The 22,542-nt window shown below is 42.8% G+C and overlaps 1 protein-coding gene across 5 annotated transcripts in view; it reads right to left on the minus strand.

The window, feature by feature from the left end:
• LOC143041758 (tudor domain-containing protein 7-like) overlaps nucleotides 1-22,542 on the minus strand; it is a 566,748-nt gene that overhangs the window by 228,821 nt on the left and 315,385 nt on the right. For all 5 annotated transcript variants that reach the window (XM_076213779.1, XM_076213782.1, XM_076213783.1 and 2 more), the window contains 2 exons: nucleotides 21,432-21,662; nucleotides 10,109-10,223 (listed from right to left, as the gene is read on the minus strand). In XM_076213779.1, coding sequence (XP_076069894.1) covers nucleotides 10,109-10,223; nucleotides 21,432-21,662 — 346 coding nt within the window. The remainder of the gene's footprint in view (nucleotides 1-10,108; nucleotides 10,224-21,431; nucleotides 21,663-22,542) is intronic.

Genomic DNA, 22,542 nt, shown 5'->3' on the forward strand with positions numbered 1-22,542 from the left:
TAACAAATCATTCTTATCTAAGACTTCCATTCCTTTCATTATTCTATAGATAGTCAGCAAGTCTCCTCTTTCCCTTCTTTGTTCCAAAGTTGGTCATTCTAGTTTGGACAGTCTTTGCTCATATGTCAGTTCGGAAAGAGTTGGTGCTAGTTTTGTTGTTGCTCTTTGTATTCTTTCTAATATTTTTTATATTCTTTTTGGTACTGGGTGTCCATAGTGTTGCTGCATACTCAAGTTTTGGTCTTATTAGTGTAGTTAGAATTTTTTTTATCATTTCCTTGTCCAAATAAGCAAACGCCACTTTAATTGACCTCAATAAATTGTAGGTTTCTCCAAATATTTTATTAATATCCTTATCCGGTGTCATGTCCTTGCTGATCGTCACTCCAAGATCTTTCTCCGAGTTTACTTTTTTCACCTCTTCACCAATTTTGTAATCTTTTGATATTCTGTTTTTACTCTTTCCAAATTCCATTATACTACATTTCTTGATATTGAATTTTACTTCCTTCTTTTGAGTCCAATTCCAGATCTTGTCCAAATCTTGTTGCAATGAGTTGCAGTCTTCCTCTGTTTTTACCTTCTTTAGTATCTTTGCATAATCTGCAAAGAAATTCATATAACACTACACCCTCATCCATGTCATTAATTTATATGGCAAACATGATCGGGGCCAGTACTGAGCCCTGCGGGACACCACTTATTACTTCTTCCCAGTTTGAGAATTTATCTCTAATTACTACTCTCATTTTCCTCCCAATCAGGAAGTCTTTCATTCATTCCAATAATTTTCCTCTGATGCCACCTATTGACTCAATATTCTTTATTAGTTTTTTTATGTGGTACCTTATCAAATGCCTCTTGTAGGTGGAGAAAGGCACAGTCTGCCCACCCAACTCTCTCGTATTATGTCTACTAGTCTTGAATAGAAGCAAATCAAGTTTGTTGTACATGATCTTCCTTGTCTGAATCCAAATTGATTTGGATTCAGTGTAGTTTTTTCTTCCAAATGCTTAACCTCTATTTTTGACAACTCTTTCACAAATTTTTGCTACTGTGCTTGTTAGTGAGATGGGTCATTAGTTAGATGGGTCTTCTTTGTTTCCTCCCTTATATATTGGTACAATGTTTGCCTTCTTCCAGTCCTGTGGTACTTTTCCTTCTTTAAGTGAGAATTTAATTATATTGTATATTTTGTCTGTTAATTCTTCCATGCATTCTTTCAGTATCCAATTTGCAATTCCATCTGGACCATGGATTTTCTGACATCAAGGATTTTAATTTGGTCGCTGATTTCCTTTTGTGTTATGATTATTTCTTTCATTGAGGGGGATAACTCTCTCACTAGTGTGTTGGCCAAAGTGAATTTTGAATAAGTCAACATAGGCAGCATAATTATCACAGTCAAGAAATGCATCAGTTTGAAGTACAGGTAGTCGTCGACTTACGACCGAGTTCGGTTCCAACAGACAGGTCGTAAGTCGATCTGGACGCAAGTCGGTCTATATATATATATACAGTATATCTTAGCATCTTTGAACTATGTTGCATAGTATTTTTAACCTTTTTATAATTTCATCTGATTTTCTTTGGGAAACGTAGCCTAGGCCTAAGCATATTGAATAAAATCCTATCATCTTTGACCTATGATATCTAATAGCCATAAAGGTCATATTCATAGTAAAGTTCCCATTTTGAAATATCCAATCCCTAGCAAACCCTTTGATATGATTGCAATTGACCTTCTCAAGTTACCACTCAATTCTAGTGGAAATCAGTACCTGTTTGTGTGCATGGACCATTTTTCCAGATTCTGTATCCATGAACCTATTCCCGACAAGACTGCTACAACAATTGCAAAGACATTCATTGACAAAGTTATTTGCTCCTTCACTACTCCCAAAATTCTTCTCTCTGACAATGGCACAGAATTCAACAATGAGATTCTTTCAAATATTTGCAAATCCTTTCAGATAACAAAATGTAATATTGCTGCATACCACCCCAGTTCAAATGGCCTTGTCAAACGCCAAAACAGAAAGATTCTCTATGTTCTCTGACACCTCGCTTTCGACCTTCATCTCTCCTGGGATCACCATGTCCCTATGATTCAGTCTTGCCTCAACAGTGCCACCAACAGGTCCACATCAGAGTCGCCTCACTTTGTCATCTTTGCTTCTGACAAGCGACTCCCATATGACCTTCTTGCTTCAGATATAGGTCCCATTTACAACCTTGATGATTTTGTAAAGTTTTCATTTTCAAATTTCAGCTCTCTCTTCAAGAGAATTACTTAGTCTCTTTCTCTCGCCAAAGACGAGATGGCCTGTTTTCACAATAAAAATGCGAGAAAATCTAACATTGCAATAGGTGACATCGTCTATGCCCAGAACCATTCTCCATCTTCCAAGCTTTCACCAAAATTCCTTGGTCCCTTCCGTGTCCTCGCACTAGAACCTACAAAGTCAAATTAAAACATTTACATTCAGACACAGAAACCATTATGCACCTGGACACTCTTAAGCTCTTCTCCCGAGGTGTAGACTGTGACAATGAACCTCCCACTCCCACAGACACCCTTCCTCCTTCCCTCCCCTTTTCAATGTCCCCTGTCTCCCACCCATATAATCTTTGCAGGCGTAATACTTCTTGAACCTTCAAACCTTATAGCTGCCAAAATGTTCTCCACTACCGTCCTTTCCAATCTCTGATATTATAAGATGTTTGTATATATATATAACATTCCTTATGCCTACATGTTAATTATACTTCCAAATACCTTGTATATTCTTTCCATTCAAATTCAAATTGTCTTTCAATTCAAATTCAATATATATCTTTCATGTAAGTTACACTGCACTTCGCTGGGGTCAGCGACAGATAGCTGGCCAAGCATTGATGTATTAAAAAGTTTGTTAGCATTATGTATAAATTTAGAACTTAAAAGTGATGCGTAATTGTATGTGTGTGTGTGTGCGTATGTGTAGTGAGTATAGATGGTTCCAGAAGTAAACTAATTGCCATTTCTGTTTACGTGATTATCATTTTATTTTTTGTAATGTGGAAGTTGAATGAATGGGATATACTGTAGATTATTAATATTATTAAATTTATATTATTATATTACTAAAATTTGGATGGATGTAAATTTCTGTGTGAAAGAGAATAATTATAAAATTGATTGAAAGCAACCGTTTGGGCACGCTATTCCATAGCTAGGATGACGCAGTTAGTCATTCGGAAGTGAGGCCTTGAGGTGGGTACAAGTGGCTAGTGTGTTCTAATCTGATCCTGTGAAATAAAAACTGTGAACGCTTCATCATAAGTGTTTTCCCTTACCATTATTGTCTAAACAATATGTCTGTTTTTTGGCTACCTCCCTTATAAGGGGGAAAAAGCCTTTGGTATATGTACCGTATTTTTCGGACTATAAGGCGCGGGCAAAATCCTTAAAATTTGCCAAAATCGGGTGGTGTGCATTATGTGTGGCTTCAGTGCAAAAAAATGCCTTGGACAGTGACGTACTATTTTGACACGTTTCGTAGCTAGCCTGCTGAAGGCGACAGTGCATAGGCCTAGCAAAAGTTACAACCAAGTTATAACCAAGATGCATGTATCTTGACAAGAAAATTGCGAAAACTTCGACAGTTTTCGAGTCCATGCCACCGCATTCATTCACACTATCATGGCTATGACATGATAGCGTCCACAACACAGCCATTTTGCATTGGTCTAGTCTTGCTCCACTCTGACTGTAGTCATTTGGGTATCTTTTATGTGTGATCAAAAGTACTTACTTGTGCGTCGATGACGACGGTTCTTCGGTTTCGGTCGCTCCTGGATGGGTCTTTGCCTTCCTTTGTAACACATGCTCCACTGCCTTAGTCTCACTCTAGCCTAATTCCCTACCTCCTAACCATTAATGCTAGCCTATCAGATCCCCCTTTGAGTATACTTCTCTCACACTCGCATTCACCCCACCACCCACGCGCGGTCCTTCCCTGGCACTGCTTTACCCAAGCCAACGCGAGGGCACCCCCCCCCTGGTGGGAAGGGGGATACCAGCGCTCGTGCCCTTTGACCCCCTCCCCCCCGAAAGAGGGGGTGGGTGTCAGCCGTCCGTCCCCGTCCGCGCCATACACACTCACGCTCACACCACACACCCCCTTGATCTCGAGATCAACCTACTCCTCGTCTTCTCCTTCCTCTACATCATAGTCCTGTAGCCACCTTGGCGGGCGTCTTTCGCGGTGGGGTCTCCGAGACACCCCATCCTCATTCGTTGTCGCTCCGTGGCCTTCCTCCTCATCTTCTCCTTCACTCACTACCTGCCGAATATCCAAGATATGCCGCGGCACTCCCTCAACAGAAACATTGTTCCGGGAGTTCACCTCCGTCACTGTCCCTCTTGTCCACTGTGACGTGCACCTCCTGTCCTTTGGTCTCATCCATACCTCCTCCCCCACCTGCACTGAGGCGGGGCCTTCTTCGGCATCGGCCGGCAGTTTCGGTCCCTGCAGCGGATGCCGCCAATCATATTTGAACACAGCCTTTTGCGGAACCGAGCGGTCGTCTTGGCCTGACCTGGGGGAGATATTATACCAGAAAACTGCCTCCGTCGGCGGTATTCGCGCCCTCTCAGCTATGGCCTTAATTGTACGATGGTGTCGTTCTACTATCCCATTTCCGCTCGGTCGGTACGCTGCCCGGAAGAAGCGTCTTGTGTTCCACTTGTCCAATGTACCTTTCAGTGCCTCCGACCGAAACGCCGTGCCGTTGTCCATCAGGACTTCATCCACTGGGCCCCGCTCCAAAAATACCTCGTTCATCACCCGCCCAATCTCTTCTCCAGTCTCCGCCTTCAGTTCTCGCCAAATGCCGAACCGCCCTGGCCCGCAATCGACCATCGATAAGTATCTGGTGCCTTGATAGTGGGTTACGTCAATCGCCAGCCGCCCCCAGTTCTCTTCCACGCAGAGCTCCCCCGCTGAATGCGGTCTGGGGGCGGGGTTTATGGACTGACAGCGGGCACACGCCCTCACCGCATGCCGCACTTCTTCCCTTGATATGTTCGGGTTAACCTTCCTTGCCAGGAACAATGACCTATCGACCCCTAGGTGATGCGTTTCGTGCAACTCTTTCGCACGAAAGGACCCAGCGGCGCACATCTCGAGCTTCTCTTCCTGTTCTTCCTTCGCTTTCAGCCAGCTCTTCTTTACTCTGGTAAGTGCGTCTGCTTTGTTCGTCTCCGAGGATACCTCCCTCACCCTTATCTTCATGCCGAACTCGTCGATTAACTCTCTCAGGATCCCGAGGCGGCGCTTCACAAGGATCTCTGCAGCTCCTTTCGTGCGTACTCTCTTCTCAGCCGTCAGCACCGAGTTCATCCACCCCGCTACCGTGGCTGAGTCCGTCCTGATCTCGATCTCACGCAGCCCCCATTTCAGCGCCAAATCTATTCCTTTTATGACCTCGTCCAACTCTGACACGTTAATATGGTGGTAGTCGTCCTTCTTCCGCTGCCACGCTCCATCTTCGACTATCACGTCCCCTATCTCCAAGACGGCGCCGGTCGCGATACTACTCGCGTCGCACCATACTACGCCATGGCTCTGCTGGGGCGCGTTCCACTGTCCTCTCACAGGATCATCGTGCATCGTCCTCTGGACAACGTCGCGTATCATGGTTAGCGTGTCCTCATCAACCTTCTCTCCCCAATCTTTCGATCCCGCCCTCCTCTTAATGTAGCTACATGCCGTACGAAGCCATCCGGCGATCGGGTAGTGGCCCACTAATTTGCCGCAAAGGGAGAAAAGTTCTCGCTTACACATTTCGCCCGTCACCTTCGGGATCTCGTTCCCTCGCCTGAACATCAGCGTTCCTGCCGCGTTCCTTTCCAGTCGCAGTCCCAACACTGCTCCTCCCTCCAACGGCTCCGGTTCCTTAGCTGTCAATCCGTACCGAGCCAAATGTTCCACCACGCTCGACGTTGATACTATGCCATCATCCACCAGTATGTCGTCGAGGTACGAGTCAGTGCCCTTCTTCATCGCTTCAGTCTTCTCCAGTACCGTCTTCAGGATTCTCGTCATGATCCTCGGGGCCGAGCTGAGCCCAAAACCCAGTCTGGTCAAGCAGTAAATTCTCCCTTTGTATTTTACTAGCTGGTACTTCCATAGCTTCTTCGCCACGTGAATTTGCAAGTAAGCCGCCCGCAAGTCTACAACGGCGGACGCCCCCCTCCTTCGGCGCCACCTGCGTAGGGTCTCACTACACACATCTACAAAATCGTCGCCAGTATGACACTTCACAAACTGGTTCAGCTCTCGGAAATCCAGCACCGGTCGTACCTTGCTCTTTGTTGGCTGTACCACTGCCATCAAGGGCAGGATTCCGCCCTCCACTGGTTCCTCCCAGGGACTCAAGATTCCCTCCTCGATCCATCGCTCCACTTCGAGGGTCCGCGTGTAGCAGTCGACTTTGTTCTTCAAGACGGGCGAGCTCTCCTTCGGATACCACTCTACTTCCCACTTCCGGCCGTCAAATTCCGCCCGGAAGTCCTCGTCCTCAATCGTGCACGGCGTCGCCCTCTCCCCAGGGTCGAGCTTCGGGCCAGCACCGCCCTCCGCGGCTCCCATTGCCACTCCTATGTCCTCACCCGGCCTCGGTCGGTTCTTCATCCTCTCTTCCGAGTCCCGCCTCATTCCAATCCGTACGAGCCCACCGATGAACGTGACTTCTCCAAGCTGGGTAATTCCGTCCATTCCCAGCACCACGTCAATTCCCTCTAGAATCGTTCTAATGACGAGCACTCTAAGTCGTATCGGGATACCCTCCACTATCATTTCAATTTCCTGGTCGCCATCGCATATCGTCTCTCTCCCGTCGACTGTCGTCAGGGCCACATCTCCCTGTCTGAACTCTTGAACTATGTCGGTCCTCACGATCGTGGTTGAACAGCCTGAGTCTATCAGCGCCCTCGCGCGTCTCCCTCTCACCCAAATATCCACGATCGGCATACGACTGAACGGTGTCCTTACATTTCCTCGGCGGCCCCTTGCATGGTGGCCGCCGATTTCCCGTTTCCCTGGCTGCAATTTCGGGCCATGTGCCCTGGCTGATTGCACGAGTAACAGATGAGCTCTACCTCCTTACAGTCCCTTGCAAGGTGACCCAGTCGCCGGCACTCGTAACAACGGACCCGCGACAGCCCACGCCATCTGTTGTAGTCACCCCCGAGCTCACCCGCTCTCCCTTCTCGGTAGGCGTCAGTGGCCACGGTTCCCGCCCGCGCGCCTTCTCCCGCCGAGGGCATCCTCCTTTGTGGCTGTTCATTGGCTACAGCCACCATCGGCCCTCCATCCTTAGCCTTAGTCAGGAGTCTGGCGCAGGCTATAAGTTCGCCCATGTCTGCCTTTGCTGCATTTTCCATTGCCTGCAGCCCAGTCGATATGTAATCTGGAAACCCATTCACGAAAGCCATTCTCACTACCATCTCCAGGCAGTTGCCTTCGAGATTAATCAGGCCTGCTAATCGCCTGATGTTATTGGCGAACACGTCCACCTGTTCTCCCGTCCACCGCATTCGCTGTAGTTTGCAGAACGCTTCGAAGGGACTCTCGCCAAAAACCTCCTGTAACCTCTCCTTCACCTTTCCCACATCCTTTTGATCTTCGGTTGCCATCTCCATGTAGACGGATAAGGCCACGCCCTCTAAATTTAGCGCGATGTAACTCGCCACATCCTTTACTCCCGTCAGTCGCGCGACCAATCCCGCCTTTGTTAGCCACACGGAGACATCTCCGATCCCGTCAAACGGCCTTAAGGTGACACTGTTCATCTTGAACGGTTCGTTTCCACTCTCAGGTGCGGACATTAACGGCCCGTTTCCACTTGCGGGTGCAGTCATTTTGGCGGAGCCTAGATAGCTTGTGATCAAAAGTACTTACTTGTGCGTCGATGACGACGGTTCTTCGGTTTCGGTCGCTCCTGGGTGGGTCCTTGCCTTCCTTTGTAACACACGCTCCACTGCCTTAGTCTCACTCTAGCCTAATTCCCTACCTCCTAACCATTAATGCTAGCCTATCAGATCCCCCTTTGTGTATACTTCTCTCACACTCGCATTCACCCCACCACCCACGCGCGGTCCTTCCCTGGCACTGCTCTACCCAAGCCAACGCGAGGGCACCCCCCCCCCACCCCTGGTGGGAAGGGGGATACCAGCGCTCGTGCTCTTTGACCCCCTCCCCCCCCCGAAAGAGGGGGGGGGTGCCAGCCGTCCGTCCCCGTCAGCGCCATACACACTCACGCTCACACCACATTCAGTTTCGACCATGGGCGCAATATAGCAATAGGAAATAAATGATTAATTTTGTAAATTAAAATGTATCAACGTAATATGCAATTTTGTGGGTGGAAATGAAAATAAAAAATACTTTGCTACAAGCAAATATACTAATGAACGAAGTCGGTAGCATAGGTTCGGGACGCCATCTTGTCGTCTGTCAACTGACGGCGTCGGTACTTCCGACAATACATTGCCAGGTACATTTTCTTGAAGGAATGTTATGGAGCGGAGATACATGCATTCCTTCAAGCTGCAAAAACTTTGTATACCCTGCAAGCTGAGAGAGTGGTTGAAAAGCCCGCCAACGTCTCTCACGACGACGACGAGGACGATCCGGATGACATATAATTTGCAGGTAATGATTTATTAAACACAAGGTTAGGTTAGGTTAGGTTAGGTTAGACGAATTTATCATCCTTTCATTTCTTCGACGTCGGCATCTATCATAACAAACATGGCGTACCTTTCGTCCGACATGACTTCGTTATTTACGAAATCTGTTTTAGCACCTTTTTTGTTTTTTATTTCCGCTCACAAAATTGCATATTACGTTGATACATTATAATTTACAAAATTAATAATTAATTTTCTATTGCTATATTGCGCCCATGGTCGAAACTAAAAATTTACTGTCATTTGTAATAAATCTTGTGTTTTTAAGTGAATAGAGAATTCTGGGAATAAAACTGCTAATGTTGGTTTTATTCTCCACAATTCCTGTAACGTGTTTATGTTATTTTTTAGGGGTATTGGCAGGGCAGACCGTCCATGGAAGTGGTCTGATTTCACTTACCAAAATAAAAAAAATATATATATTATTTTTGTAATTTTACTAAATCTCAACCGATTTTTTTCATTCAACAACGAAAATGTTCAGTTCTGAATGCACTCACATATGCATGATTATCCGATGACGACACCAGGTGCACCTTATGGTCAGGCGCGCCTTATGTAAAGACAAGGAATAGCAAATAACGGGTGCGCCTTATGGTACGAAGCGCCTTATGGTCCGAAAAATACAGTATGTAAAAAAAGAATATCAGGACATTATAAAATTGGCACAAAGTAAAGAAAGTTGGTTTCAAAAAGGACCTTGGAGTAATCATCACCAAAGACATGTCCCCAGACAAGCAGATAAACAAAATTGTTGGAGAAACCTACAATTTCTTAAGATCAATAAAGGTGGCTTTTAATTACTTGGATGAAGTACACCCAGTACAAAAAAGAATACAAGGAAAATAGGAAGAATCCAAAGAGCATTGACAAAGATGGCCCCTACACTTTCAAAATTGACATATGAGCAAATATTGTCTAAACTGTAATTACCAACCCTGGAACAAAGAAGAGAAAGAGGTGTTCTGTTGACCATTTACAGAATTATGATAGAGAAGACTTATTAAATTAGGGTAGAAGAAAAACAAGGGGACAAAAAGAAATTTAAAAAGGCCATTTATTGAAGAGATCTGAGAAAGGAGAGAAAAAAAAAAAAAAAAAAAAAAATCCACACAGAGTGGTGGATGTCTGGAACTAATTGGATGAAACAATAGTGTGTGCAAACACAATACATGATTTTAAGAACAAACTAGATGTGAAATACATAACTCCCCTTCCCGTATAATACAACTAGGTAAATACAGGTAGCAATACTACATTTCTTGTCTAAGCAATATTTAGGTGAACTCTGGATGTATTACTGAATACTGAGGGTACAAATTTTCTGCAAGAGATATTCAGAGGAGCTGGGTGGAAGTGTTTACTTACCTTTAGATGCCTCTAGAAGACTTTCTAGGATTTTATATGTTTCAGTCTCAATTTGAACATATATATCTCCTGTGGACGTGACATGGGTCATATATACTTCTATTACTCCACCCTCCTGAAAGAGAAAAACTTATTTTACTGCAACAAATACTTTTAATGGTTATCTGCTATCTATTTTGTATATATTCAATACATACATATACCAATGGATTTTTCTCCCTTACAAGGTGGTAGCCAAAAAACAAAGGCATAAAATCCACTCCCACCCATTCCATCCCCATATACTCCACTCTTATCTTGGCTCCTCCTGGATGACAGGTCATCCCTGCATCTCACCCACTACTGCCCTTGGTCAGAACCAATGTAGCAAGACAGAGCAAATCCTCAGGAAGGCCACTTCATTTAATTGGCAAGCCCCCCTCTCTGTCCCCTCATGCAGAAAGGGAGAAATCCCTTCAGGGTGTATCAAAATACCATTCACACTTACTTCCCTCAACCCCATCGCCCACCCACACCCTTCCATGCATCAAGGCATAATCTATATACAGCCATTCTCCACTCACCCCTATCTTTTGTATTCTCCATTCCTTCCTCAACAGACATTTCCCTCTTCCCCCATGCCCCTTTTATCCCATCCATCCATCCATCTCATTCTTGGTCATCCCATCATGTTCACTACTTCCACCTCTGCCTTCCACACCTCTTTTACTAATCTTTCTTCACTCATTTTTTCCATGTGTCCAAACCATCCCAATACTATTTTCTTCAACCCTATCTCCCAACTCCCTTTTCATCCCCGCTCTTCTCCTCACCTTGTTTCTCACTCTATCCTAGTAACCCTTACCATACTTCTCAGGCATTTCATCTCGAACACATTCAAATTTCTCCTCTCTTATGTTCCATGTTTCTAACCCCATACAGTGTCATTGGCACAATCACTCTTTCACACAATCTCCTCTTAGCATCCACTGTCAGATGTCTATTTTTCATTACATTTTTTTTTTTATCCCAAAAGGCATTTACTTGCTTCTCTCAATCTATATTCTACCTCCACTTCCACTCCTCCCTTTCCTGTCACATTTGCACCCAAGTATCTAAAACTATCCACTTTCTCCAGTCTCTCTCCCTTTATGCTCACTTCCAGCCTGCTGTCACTCTCTCCCCTTGTACATCTCATCACATTACTTTTGCCCACATTTATCTTCAGCTTCCTTCTTTCACACACCTTCACAAACTCTGTCACTAACTTCCTCATTCCCTCCTCTGATCCTGCTACAAGTGCAGTATCGTCAGCAAACAACACCTGGCTTATTTCCCACTTTTCTCCATTTTCTTTAATCATCTCCAACCCCTGACCCACTACCCTTGCATTCACCTCTCATACCACCCTATCCCTGACGAAGTCCCACCTTTACTTCAAAACATTCACTCTCTCCATTTCTAATCCTAACACAAGCTCTACTACTCATGTAAAAACTCTTGACTGCTCTTAACAGCTTTCCTCCTATCCCATATATCTGCAGTACCTCGCACAGTGCCTTCCTGTCTACCCTGTCATAAGCATTTTTCAAATCCATAAAAGCCAAAAAAACATCCTTACCTTTTCCTATAGCTTTCTCACATATCTGTCTTATCACAAAAATCTGATCTACACAAGCTCTACCAGTCCTAAACCCACACTGTTCCTCACCAATTACTCCCTCTCTTCCTCTCCTAATCCTCATTTAAAACCCTCCCATAAGCCTTCCCAACTACACTCAACAAGCTGATCCCTCTGTCACTCACACTTGTCCCTTTATCCTTGTAAAGTGGAACTATACAGACACTCCTCCAGTCCTCTGCCACTCTACCCTCTCTTAAACAAACATTAAATAACCTCAACAGCCAGTCCACCAAAACTGTACCTCATTTCTTCAGACATTCTGTATGGCATCCATCCAACCCAGTTGCCTTACCTACTCTCATTTTCTTAGCGCTTCCCACTGCAACTACCTTTCCCTCCCTATCCTCCTTCACATTTAGCAACTCCCTAAAAAACTCTGCCTACCTTCTCTCACTGCCTTCTCTTCCATTATCATCTCTCCATCTGTACCATTTACCTTTTCTTCTCTACTTAATTTGCCTCCTCTTCCTCTTTTAACTTCTTTCCAAAACATCTTTTTATTACTTTCAAAATTCTCTGTCATACTCTTACCCCATTTCACATCTGCTCTCCTCTTTGCTTCCTTTATCTTATGCTTAACTTCCCTTCTCTTTACTTTATACCAATCTACGAAATCCGATTCTTCTCTTCTACACCCTTCTTTGCGTTCTCATCCCACCACTCACTACCCTTCCTTCTATTTCCTCCCACCCTCTTTGTTCCACACACCATCTTTGCACACCTTATGACTCCCTCCTTAAACCATCCCCATTCCTCTTCCACTCCTAGTTTTACTCTATCCTTCACTCCCTCCCACTCCTCTCTCACCTTCTTCCTATACTCATTTTCTTTCTCATTTAAGCAGTTCCCTCTGAGTACCTCCCTACCTTCTGCCCTTTTCCTCTTTCTCCACCTATTCTCCACTCTCAATTTACCTTCCACCAAAAAATGATCTGATATTCCCCCACTCTCTCCCCTTAGAACATGTACATCCTTAACTCTTCCTACCATACTCCTGGTCACCACTATATAGTCCATTAATGCTATATCTGCCATCCTTCCATCCACCACCCTCTCCCATGTGTACTTATGCTTGACTTTCTTCTTAAACACTGTATTTGCTATCAACTCTATTTCAAGACACATCATCATTTCTCCACTACGATTTTTACCTGGAACTCCATACTTCCCAATCACTACATCTATTGGTTTATTTCCTACACTAGCAGTAAGGTCTCCCAATACAGCTACACTGACATTTCTCCCTAATCCCTCTATGCACTCATTTAAATCTACCTAAAAAGCCTCCCTTTCCTCTATGCTCTTCTCACTACCAGGCCCATATGCACTTACAAAAACCCACATCTCCCTTCCCAGCTTCACCATCCACATCAACCTTGAAGAAACCTCCTTTCACTCCACTACACGCTTACCTATCTCTTTACTTACTAGTATAGCCACCCCTTCTCTCCCTTGTCCTCTCTTCACTCCTGAGTACCTCCCAGCTACACTCCCAAACTCACACTCACCCCTGCTGTTTCAACTTAGTTTCACTCAAAGCCAGCACATCCATCTTTCTTCTCACAAACATACTGCCTATCCCTTCCCTTTTACTCTCATCTGTACCACATCCATGCACATTAAAAGACCCAAACCTTGGGGTACTGGTTGGAAAACTCCTAGACCCTCTTATGCTTTCACTTTTTTTAGAAATGTCCCCTTTGGGGCTACAGGTTGCAGGACTCCTAATTCTATCCGCTGTCCCATTTTCTGTCGCCTCTTATGACACAAATGGGAAGACTTGGTGGTAGCATTCTTTTCCCCCACCACAGGGTAGGTGGTCAAAAAAAAGGAAAGGAATATTCAGAGAAATGGTACAGGACAGTAACAAGGGGTTGGGGGACAGCATAACGGAGGGACAGTCGTAGTATAATAAAAGTGTCATCATTTTTCTATGAACAGAGTCTTCCTCTATCACAGACAAAATGATGTGTGGCTCTGGTCCATAGGGGCACCCCATATAGATCCTATCAACTGCATGCTACTTTGCCACAATAACATGCAGCCAATACCCCAGACGGGTATTAGCTGCATGTTATTGAGGCAAAATTCCTAAATTTCATATATGTTTGCCATTTGGATTTATTTATTTATCTATTTATTTATTTATTTATTATTATTATTATTTTTTTTTTTTGTCTCTTTTCCATCTTTTCTGGGCTTTGTCTCTTCTGTCTTTAGCCTCACTACACCTTTTGTTATACCAACACTTTATATAAATCTCTTTTTCCATCTTCTTTGGTACATACTTATCAATTCTTTCCTTGTACTTTTCTTTGAATATGTTCAATTTGTTTTCCATCTTTGTTTCCTCTTTGGAGAATTTATCCGTTTGTTTTGGAAATTTTTCTTAGTTTTACAAAATCCGTTTTGTTGCAAATTAACCTCTTCAGTACGGGCCTTAAATCTCGCAGGCAGCAGCCGATGCCAGCCGTACGTGTCGTAATAATACTCGCATCATAAAATATAGTCACCGCTTATATCAATCGTTCTCTCTTTCACCCGTGAATTTTGATAACCATAGAAAATGTGATTACAGACAGTTTAGAGAGTATGTCATTACGGAGGGGCAACTACAATAAATATAATCAAGACGACAATATGGCAGCCTCGCGTATCCACTTGCTCCTCATGACGCCTACGTATGCGGCACCATATGGAAGGGGTATCTTCCTTCTCTATGTTTATCATTCCTTCCTACATTGTTTCATTCTTTTAATTCAAACTCTATTAGAATATGATCACTATTTCTAATTGGTGTTTTATACTTCATTTTGTTCATGATATCTGATTTCAGAAGTTATAATTAGGTATAGTTTTGACAGTTCCTCATTGTTTCTATATCTAGTATCTTCCTTAACCCATTGTGTTAAGGTGTATTCGATGGTCATATCCAGTAGAATGTTGCTCCAAAGTTCTTCTCCCCCTTTTACTATCATTTCTTCCCAGATTGTATACATACATATACCAAAGGCTTTTCCCCCTACATGAGGGGTAACCAAAAAGAAAAAGGCATGGAAACCACTCCCACCCATTCTATTTCCTATATATTCCACTCCCCTCCACCATCCTCCTCCCCTCTTATCTTGGCACCTCCTGGATGACGGGTCATCCCTGCACCCTGTCCACTGCCCTGGGTCAGAAGCAGTGTTGCGAGACACGGCACATCCACAGCAAGGTCACTTCATAAATTTGGCGACCCCCATCTCCATCCCATGCAGAAAAGGAGAAGACGGGGAGAAATCCCTTCGGACTACGTCATATTTTTGCTCATACATACTTCCTCACCCCCATCCCCCACCCACTCCCCCTCATGCATCACAGCATCATCTATACACAACCCTTCTCCATTCACCCCTATCTTCTGTCCTCTCCTGTCCTTCCTCCACAGACAGTCCTCTCTTTTGTAATGCCCCTTTCACTAGGTTTGCGGAGTCGGAGAGAGTTGGAGGTTTTAGCTGAGAGTCTGAGTCAGATTTCTAAGAGTACTAGGAGTCGGAGTCTGAATTTTTTATCCGACTCCGACTCCTTAAGTCCAATAAAATTATTTTTTTTATCATGGTTTCCTTGTTTGGTTTTACCACTTGCACAATTGAGCAGTTTTTGTATGGTTTTGCTTTTATTTTTGGAGGCAATAGTGTGTGCAGTGAATATATCCACTACATATGCACTATGCACGTAGGTCTTCATGTATGTAAAACTCAATGGAAGTGTTTTTGTGTGGTTTACTGTTTTGTAGGAGCTATGTCATGCAGGGATAATGCCCTGAGATAAACTTTGACCAGTCTCAGAGGCCAGATAGGAATGACATTAGAGCATATGCAGCATTTGGTGATGACTGAAAAGGGGAGGAACAACAGCAGCTGTGAACAGTGTGCACAGGGGAAGGTTGTCTCTCTCTTTCCTGAACTGATTCCTGGTTTTTATGATAACATGGTGAAATTAATTCTGCAGTAAGTACTAGGTAGGGCATCCTCCATTAACCTTTGCTCATCATGATTTGTCACACTTTTTCCTTATATTGTGATAAAGGTTTATGAGAATGGACAAATTAAATAACAGATGATTTTTTTTGGGGGGGAGGGGAGGGGCACAAAGGAAAAAGAAAATATATAGCTTGAAGTGGCAACTCTGCCATGACAGATTTGAAAGTGCTCATAAGCTGGTAGATGATCATGAGCATAAATACCATTATATATTTAATATATATATGTTTATACAAATATATGTGCTTGTGTGCATATATATATAAAGCTGGGTGAGTGCACATGCGAGTATATTTATCATACAAGTGAATGTTTCACGTAATAAATAATATACATGAAAAATATTTATAAAATACTTGCTGAATAGATGTGGGAGGCTGGTATATGGATCTGCAGAATAGATTTCCACATAGGGGTCAAGGAGTTAAGGAGTCAGGAGTCAGAGTCGGGTGTCGGAGTCTGGAGTTGGAGTCCTAGGAATTCTAGGAGTTGGAGTTGCAGTCGGACCTTATACCATCCGACTCCGCAACCCTGCCTTTCACCCCATCCATCCATCTCATCCTACGACGCCCCCTCATATTCACTCCTTCCGCCTCTGCCTTCCACACTTCTTTTACTAAGCTTTCTTCACTCATTCTTTCCATGTGTCCAAACATCCTAATACTCTTTCATCAACCCTATCTCCCAGTTCCCTTTCCACCCCTGTTCTCCTTGCCTCCTCATTTCTCATTATATCTAGCCTAGTAACCCCTATAATACTTCTGACATTTCATCTCAAACACAATCAAACTCCTCTCTTATGTTCCATGTTTCTGCCCTGTACAATGCTGTTGGCACAATCACTCCTTCATATAACCTCCTCTTTGCATCCATTCCCAGATGTCTATTTCTCATTAAACTTTTCAATCCATCAAGGCATTTACTCGCTTCTCTCAATCTACGTTCCACCTCCACCCCAACTCCTCCCTTTCCTGAAACATTCACACCCAACTATCTAAAAAGATCCACTTCCTCCAGTCTTTCACCCTTAATGCTCACTTCCAGCCTTCTGTCACTCTCTCCCTTGTACATCTCATCACTTTACTTTTACCCACATTTATCTTCGGCTTCCTTCTCTCACACACCTTCTTAAACTCTGTCACTAACTTCCTCAATTCCTCCTCTGATCCTGCTACAAGTGCAGTGTCGTCAGCAAACAACAGCTGGCTCACCTCCCACTTTTCTCCATTTTCTTTAATCATCTCCAAACCCTGACCCACTACCCTTGCATTCACCTCTCGCACCTTTACTTCAAACCATTCACTCTCTCCATTTCTAATCCTAACGCAAGCTCTACTACTCACATAAAAACTCTTGACTGCTCTTAACAGCTTTCCTCCTATCCCGTATATCTGCAGTACCTCCCACAATGCTATCCTGTCTACCCTGTTGTAAGCCTTTTCCAGATCCATAAAAGCCAAAAAAAACATCCTTACCTTTTCCTATAGCTTTCTTACGTATCTGTCTTACCACAAAAATCTGATCTACACAACCCCTACCTGTCCTAAACCCACACTGTTCCTCACCAATTACTCCTTCTGTTCCTCTCCTAATCCTCTCAATCAAGACCCTCCCATAAGCCTTCCCAACTACACTCAATAAGCTGATCCCTCTGAAACTACTACACTCACATTTGTCCCCCTTTTCCTTGTAAAGCGGAACTATACAGACACTCCTCCAGTCCTCTGGCACTCTACCCTCTCTTAAACAAACATCAAAATAACCTCAACAGCCAGTCCACCATAACTGTACCTCCTTTCTTCAGACATTCTGCATGGCATCCATCCAGACCAGGTGCCTTACCTGCTCTCATCATCTCAACAGCTGCTTTCACTTCATCCTTCTCTATTTCTCCTTCATTTTCCTCACTCATCACTCTCATTTTCTTAGCGCTTCCCAAACAAAACATCTTTTTATTCCTTTCAAAATTTTCTGTCATACTCTTACCCCATTTCACATCTGCTCTCGTCTTTGCTTCCTTTATCTTATGCTTAACTTCCCTTCTCTTTACTTTGTACCTCTCATACAATTCCCTCATCCTAATTAGTAGCCAATCTATGAATGCCTGCTTCTTCTCTTCTACACATTTCTTTGCTTCCTCATCCCACCACTCACTATCCTTCTATTTCCTCCCACCCTCTTTGTTCCACACACCATCTTTGCACACCTTATGACTCCCTCCTTGAACCATCCCCATTCCTCCTCCACTCCTAGCTCCACTCTATCCTTCACTCCCTCCCACTCCTCTTTCAGTTTCTTCTTATACTCATTCTCCTTTTTTTTTTCTCTCATTTAAGTAATTCACCCTGAGTACCTCCCTACCTTCTGCCCTTTTCCTCTTTCTGCACCCATTCTCCACTCTCAATTTACCTTCCACAAAAAAATAATCTGATATTCCCCCACTCTCTCCCTTTACATGTATATCCTTAACTCTTCCTACTATACTCCTGGTCACCACTATATAGCCCATTAACGCTCTTTCTGCCACCCTTCCATCCACCACCCTCTCCCATGTGTACTTATGCTTGACTTTCTTCTTAAACACTGTATTTGCTATCAACTCTTTTTCAAGACACATCTTCACCATCATTTCTCCACTACGATTTTTACCTGGAACTCCATACTTCCCAATCACTCACCCTATTGGTTCATTTCCTACCCTAGCAGTAAGGTCTCCCAATACAGCTACATTGAAATTACTCCCTAATCCCTCTATGCACTCATTTATATCTACCCAAAAAGCCTCCCTTTCCTCTATGCTCTTCTCACTACCAGGTCTATATGCACTTACAAAAAACCCACATCTCCCTTCCCATCTTCATCTTCATCCACATCAACCTTTATGAAACCTCCTTCCACTCCACTACCTGCTTACTTATCTCTTCACTTACTAGTATAGCCACCCCTTCTTTCCCTCGTCCCCTCTTCACTCCTGAGTACCTCCCAGCTACACTCCCAAACTTACAGTTGCCCTTTCCTTTCATTTTAGTTTCACTCAAAGCCAGCACATCCATCTTTCTTCTCACAAACATACTGCCTATCTCTTCCCTTTTACTCTCATCTGTACCACATCCATGCACATTAAAAGACCCAAACCTTAGGGTACTGGTTGGAAAATTCCCAGACCCTCTTATCCCTTTTCTTCTTTCTTTTAGGAATGTCCCCTTTTTGTCGCCTTTTACGACTCAAGTGGAAAGACTTGGTGGTAGCAGTCTCTTCCCCCACCACAGGGTCGGCAAAAAAAGTAAAGGAATATCCAGAGAAATGGTACGGGACAGTAACAAGGGGTTGGGGGACAGCATAACAGAGGGATAGTCATAGTATAAAAGTGTCATCACTTCTCTATGAACAGAGTTTTCCTCTATCACAGACAAAATGATGTGTGGCTCTGGTCTGTAGGGGTGCCCAATATAGACCCTAAAGTATCAACTGCATGCTACTTTGCCACAATAACTTGCAGCCAACACCCATAATTACTATGTTACCACCCTCTTTCAGTAACTCATTTAGCACATTCATTGTGTCTTCACGTAATTTAGAATGATCACTATCAGACCAAGCCTGCGTTTTTGGTGGCACATACACTGCTACAAATTTTCTGCTATTTATATTTTTGTTTACAATTTAAATCATAATTAATTCCACATTGTCTTTGCCTTCATTTATCTTTGTCACTTTTAAACCCTCTTTGGTCAATATCATGACACCTCCCTGCTTGTCTGTTCTATTTTTCGCCCAGTGGTTGTATAGACCTTGTCCCACTATACTTGTTGGTAGATCCTTTCAGTTTTGTTTCCAAGATTCCCAATATGTCAGGTTTCTCTATTTCTAGATAGTTGTTTAGTTAATTAATTCTAGAGATCATACCATCAATATTTGTGTATGCCACTTTTAGTTTCATATTTTCTGATTGATTGTTAAATATTAGTTAAAATGTACTTTCAACTTGTTTGATAAATATTGAGTGGAAAATTGTTGTGTATGGATGATGCTGTGAGGTATGGGAGTGGGTGGGAGATGGGGGGGTGAGGGAGTATGTGTGAATGATATTTTGAAGGAGCCCATATGGATTTCTCCCCATCTTCTCTTTTTCTGCATGAGGTGATGGAGGGGGTCACCAATTAAATGAAGTGGCCTAACCTTGCTGTGGGTGGGTGAGATGCAGGGATGACCTGTCATCCAGGAGCCAAGATTAGCGGGAGGGAGGGGGGTGAATGGGAATAGAGTATGTGGGGATGGAATGGCTGGGAATGGATTTTATGCCTTTGTTTTTGGCTACCTCCCTTGTAAGGGGGGGGGGAAAGCCATTGGTATATGTATGCATATTTCGGTATTGAACTTCATTTGCCACTCTTGGCTCCATGCTAGAATAGTATCTAGATCTTTTTGCAATATTCTATGAAGGTGTGAGAACATATGGAGGAGAATACATTCCATGTAATCATGTCCTAGTCAGATGCATGGCATAGCAACAAGTTGCTGGCTTTTGTTTTCATGACATCATATGGTTAGAAGATTTAGACACCACCCAGTCAGGACATATACTCCTGCCTATCAGTCACCACCAACCCTATCATCTCTCCTGGCAGTGGATGTTCTTCAAGAGACTAAAAGCCCTAGTCACCATCATATATCAGCCCCTTGCCAATTATCATCACCCCTGGCAGTGGACACTCTTCAAGTGAATGGAGCTGTTGGGTTCTCACTTAAGTGACCTACTCTCAAGAATAAGCCTTAGATTGTTCACCACTTCTTTCATGTCTCTTGGGTAAAGATGTATTATTTCCATTATTATGTAAAACTCATGATTATATGTTATACATTGTGTATAATCAATTTAGAATTTGTAATAAAATGTTCTCTGTTGATTGTTCAGAACTTTCTTCCTCCCTCTGAATTAATAAAGAACTTGAACATTTTTCTTGTTGTGCCTTCCCAAGGGTGGTAGATAAGGATTTCTTATCTGAGACTACAAAAATATAAGTACCAAAGGGAGTGGCATGATAGAATATCTTCAAAGTACTTTTGCCAGTCTGCTTACTTATCATTTATGAAAGTTCTCTTAGTTGTGGGTTGTAATTTCTCTTCCAGTTTTATGGTGATCTTGAGTGAGAAGTGATCAGATTATAGGTCTTGTATGGTTTCCCATGTGGTTTGGGTTTGTATGGGGGGGTGAATTGATTGTTAGGTCAAGTGAAGTTGGTTGATTGTGTTGGAGAGGTTGTCTAGTGGGGTTATTGCTGAAGTTAATTATATTTAGGTTGGTAAATTAGGGATAATTGTATGTCCATTTGTAGATTTTTTTTTTTTTTTTTTTTGGGGGGGGCAGCTTTTTCCTCTTCTCACTGAGGACTCCAGCAGTAGCATCACTGATTCTATATCACCACTAATTACTATCAAACACTTCAATATAATGTATAATGAAGGCTTTGCATCTAAACTGAAATAACTCTGAATAATCTACCATCAGTTAGTTAATCCTCCTAATAGATTTAATGGTCATTAATTACACTACTCTTACATTCTACTATTTCTGCCAAATCAATAATTATAATACTTACGAACACACCTAAATTAATCAACACAGTTTTCTTACCCGTGGGAGTGAAGGTTCAACAAAGTGGTGAGCCATTTCTTCTGAAACTTTTTGATTAATGTTTACATCTTCTTCAGTTGATGTGTCATACAAAACAACAGATAATGTTCCTTCCACTCGTTCAACCACCTCAGCAACCAATGGTTTTCCAAGTGCTAAGTTTTGCAAGAAGAACAGTACTGTGGGATCACGTCCACCAAATTCCAAACCCACCAAAGAACATCGGACATGCTGTAATTATAAAGTATAGGTATAATTAAGGATAAATACACCAAGAATGATCATACAATTTTTGAAGATCTTTTATCTGAAATGTTAAATGCCCTTAATATCTAGAACTCTTTTCTACAACTAATCAGACTCAAGAAGAAGAAGAAGAAAAAAAAAAAAAAAAAAAAAAAAAGTAAATTAAGTAATTGTATATAATTTCTAATATGTAAATGTTGTTATTGTTCTGGATTCTATTTTACCAGCATGCCTAGCCTTATGGACAATCTCATGCTGCTGTACCATGGAACTGTGTAGCCTACCTATCATTTTCATGAAATATTCTATAGGGAGAATCTTGGTTTTTGTGTGCAGCTGTCCTATTGGGTGGTTCTGGTGTATCCTATTATTACTTTCGATGCTTTATTTTGTACAGTGTTTATGTTTAGCCAATTGGAACCATACTATGGAAGCATAGTCAAGTGTGGTTCTTGTGATTTGTTTGTAAAAAATAACTAGAGTTTCCTTAATAAATAAATATATATATATATATATATATATATATATATATATATATATATATATATATATATATACAAATACAAGTATGATAGGGGTTACTAGGCTGGATAGAGTGAGAAATGAGGAGGTGAGGAGGAGAACAGTGGTGGAAAGGGAACTGGGAGATAGGGTTGATGAAAGAATATTGGGATGGTTTGGACACATGGAAAGAATGAGTGAAGAAAGATTAATAAAAGAAGTGTGGAAGGCAGAGGTGGAAGGAGTGAATATGAGGGGGTGTCCTAGGATGAGATGGATGGATGGGGTGAAAGGGGCTTTACAAAAGAGAGGAATGTCTGTGGAGGAAGGACGGGGGAGGACAGAAGAGAGGAGTGAATGGAGA

Source organism: Oratosquilla oratoria, chromosome 32 (genome assembly GCF_046742065.1).
Source record: "Oratosquilla oratoria isolate Oo_2021 chromosome 32, ASM4674206v1, whole genome shotgun sequence".
NCBI lineage: Eukaryota > Metazoa > Arthropoda > Malacostraca > Stomatopoda > Squillidae > Oratosquilla > Oratosquilla oratoria.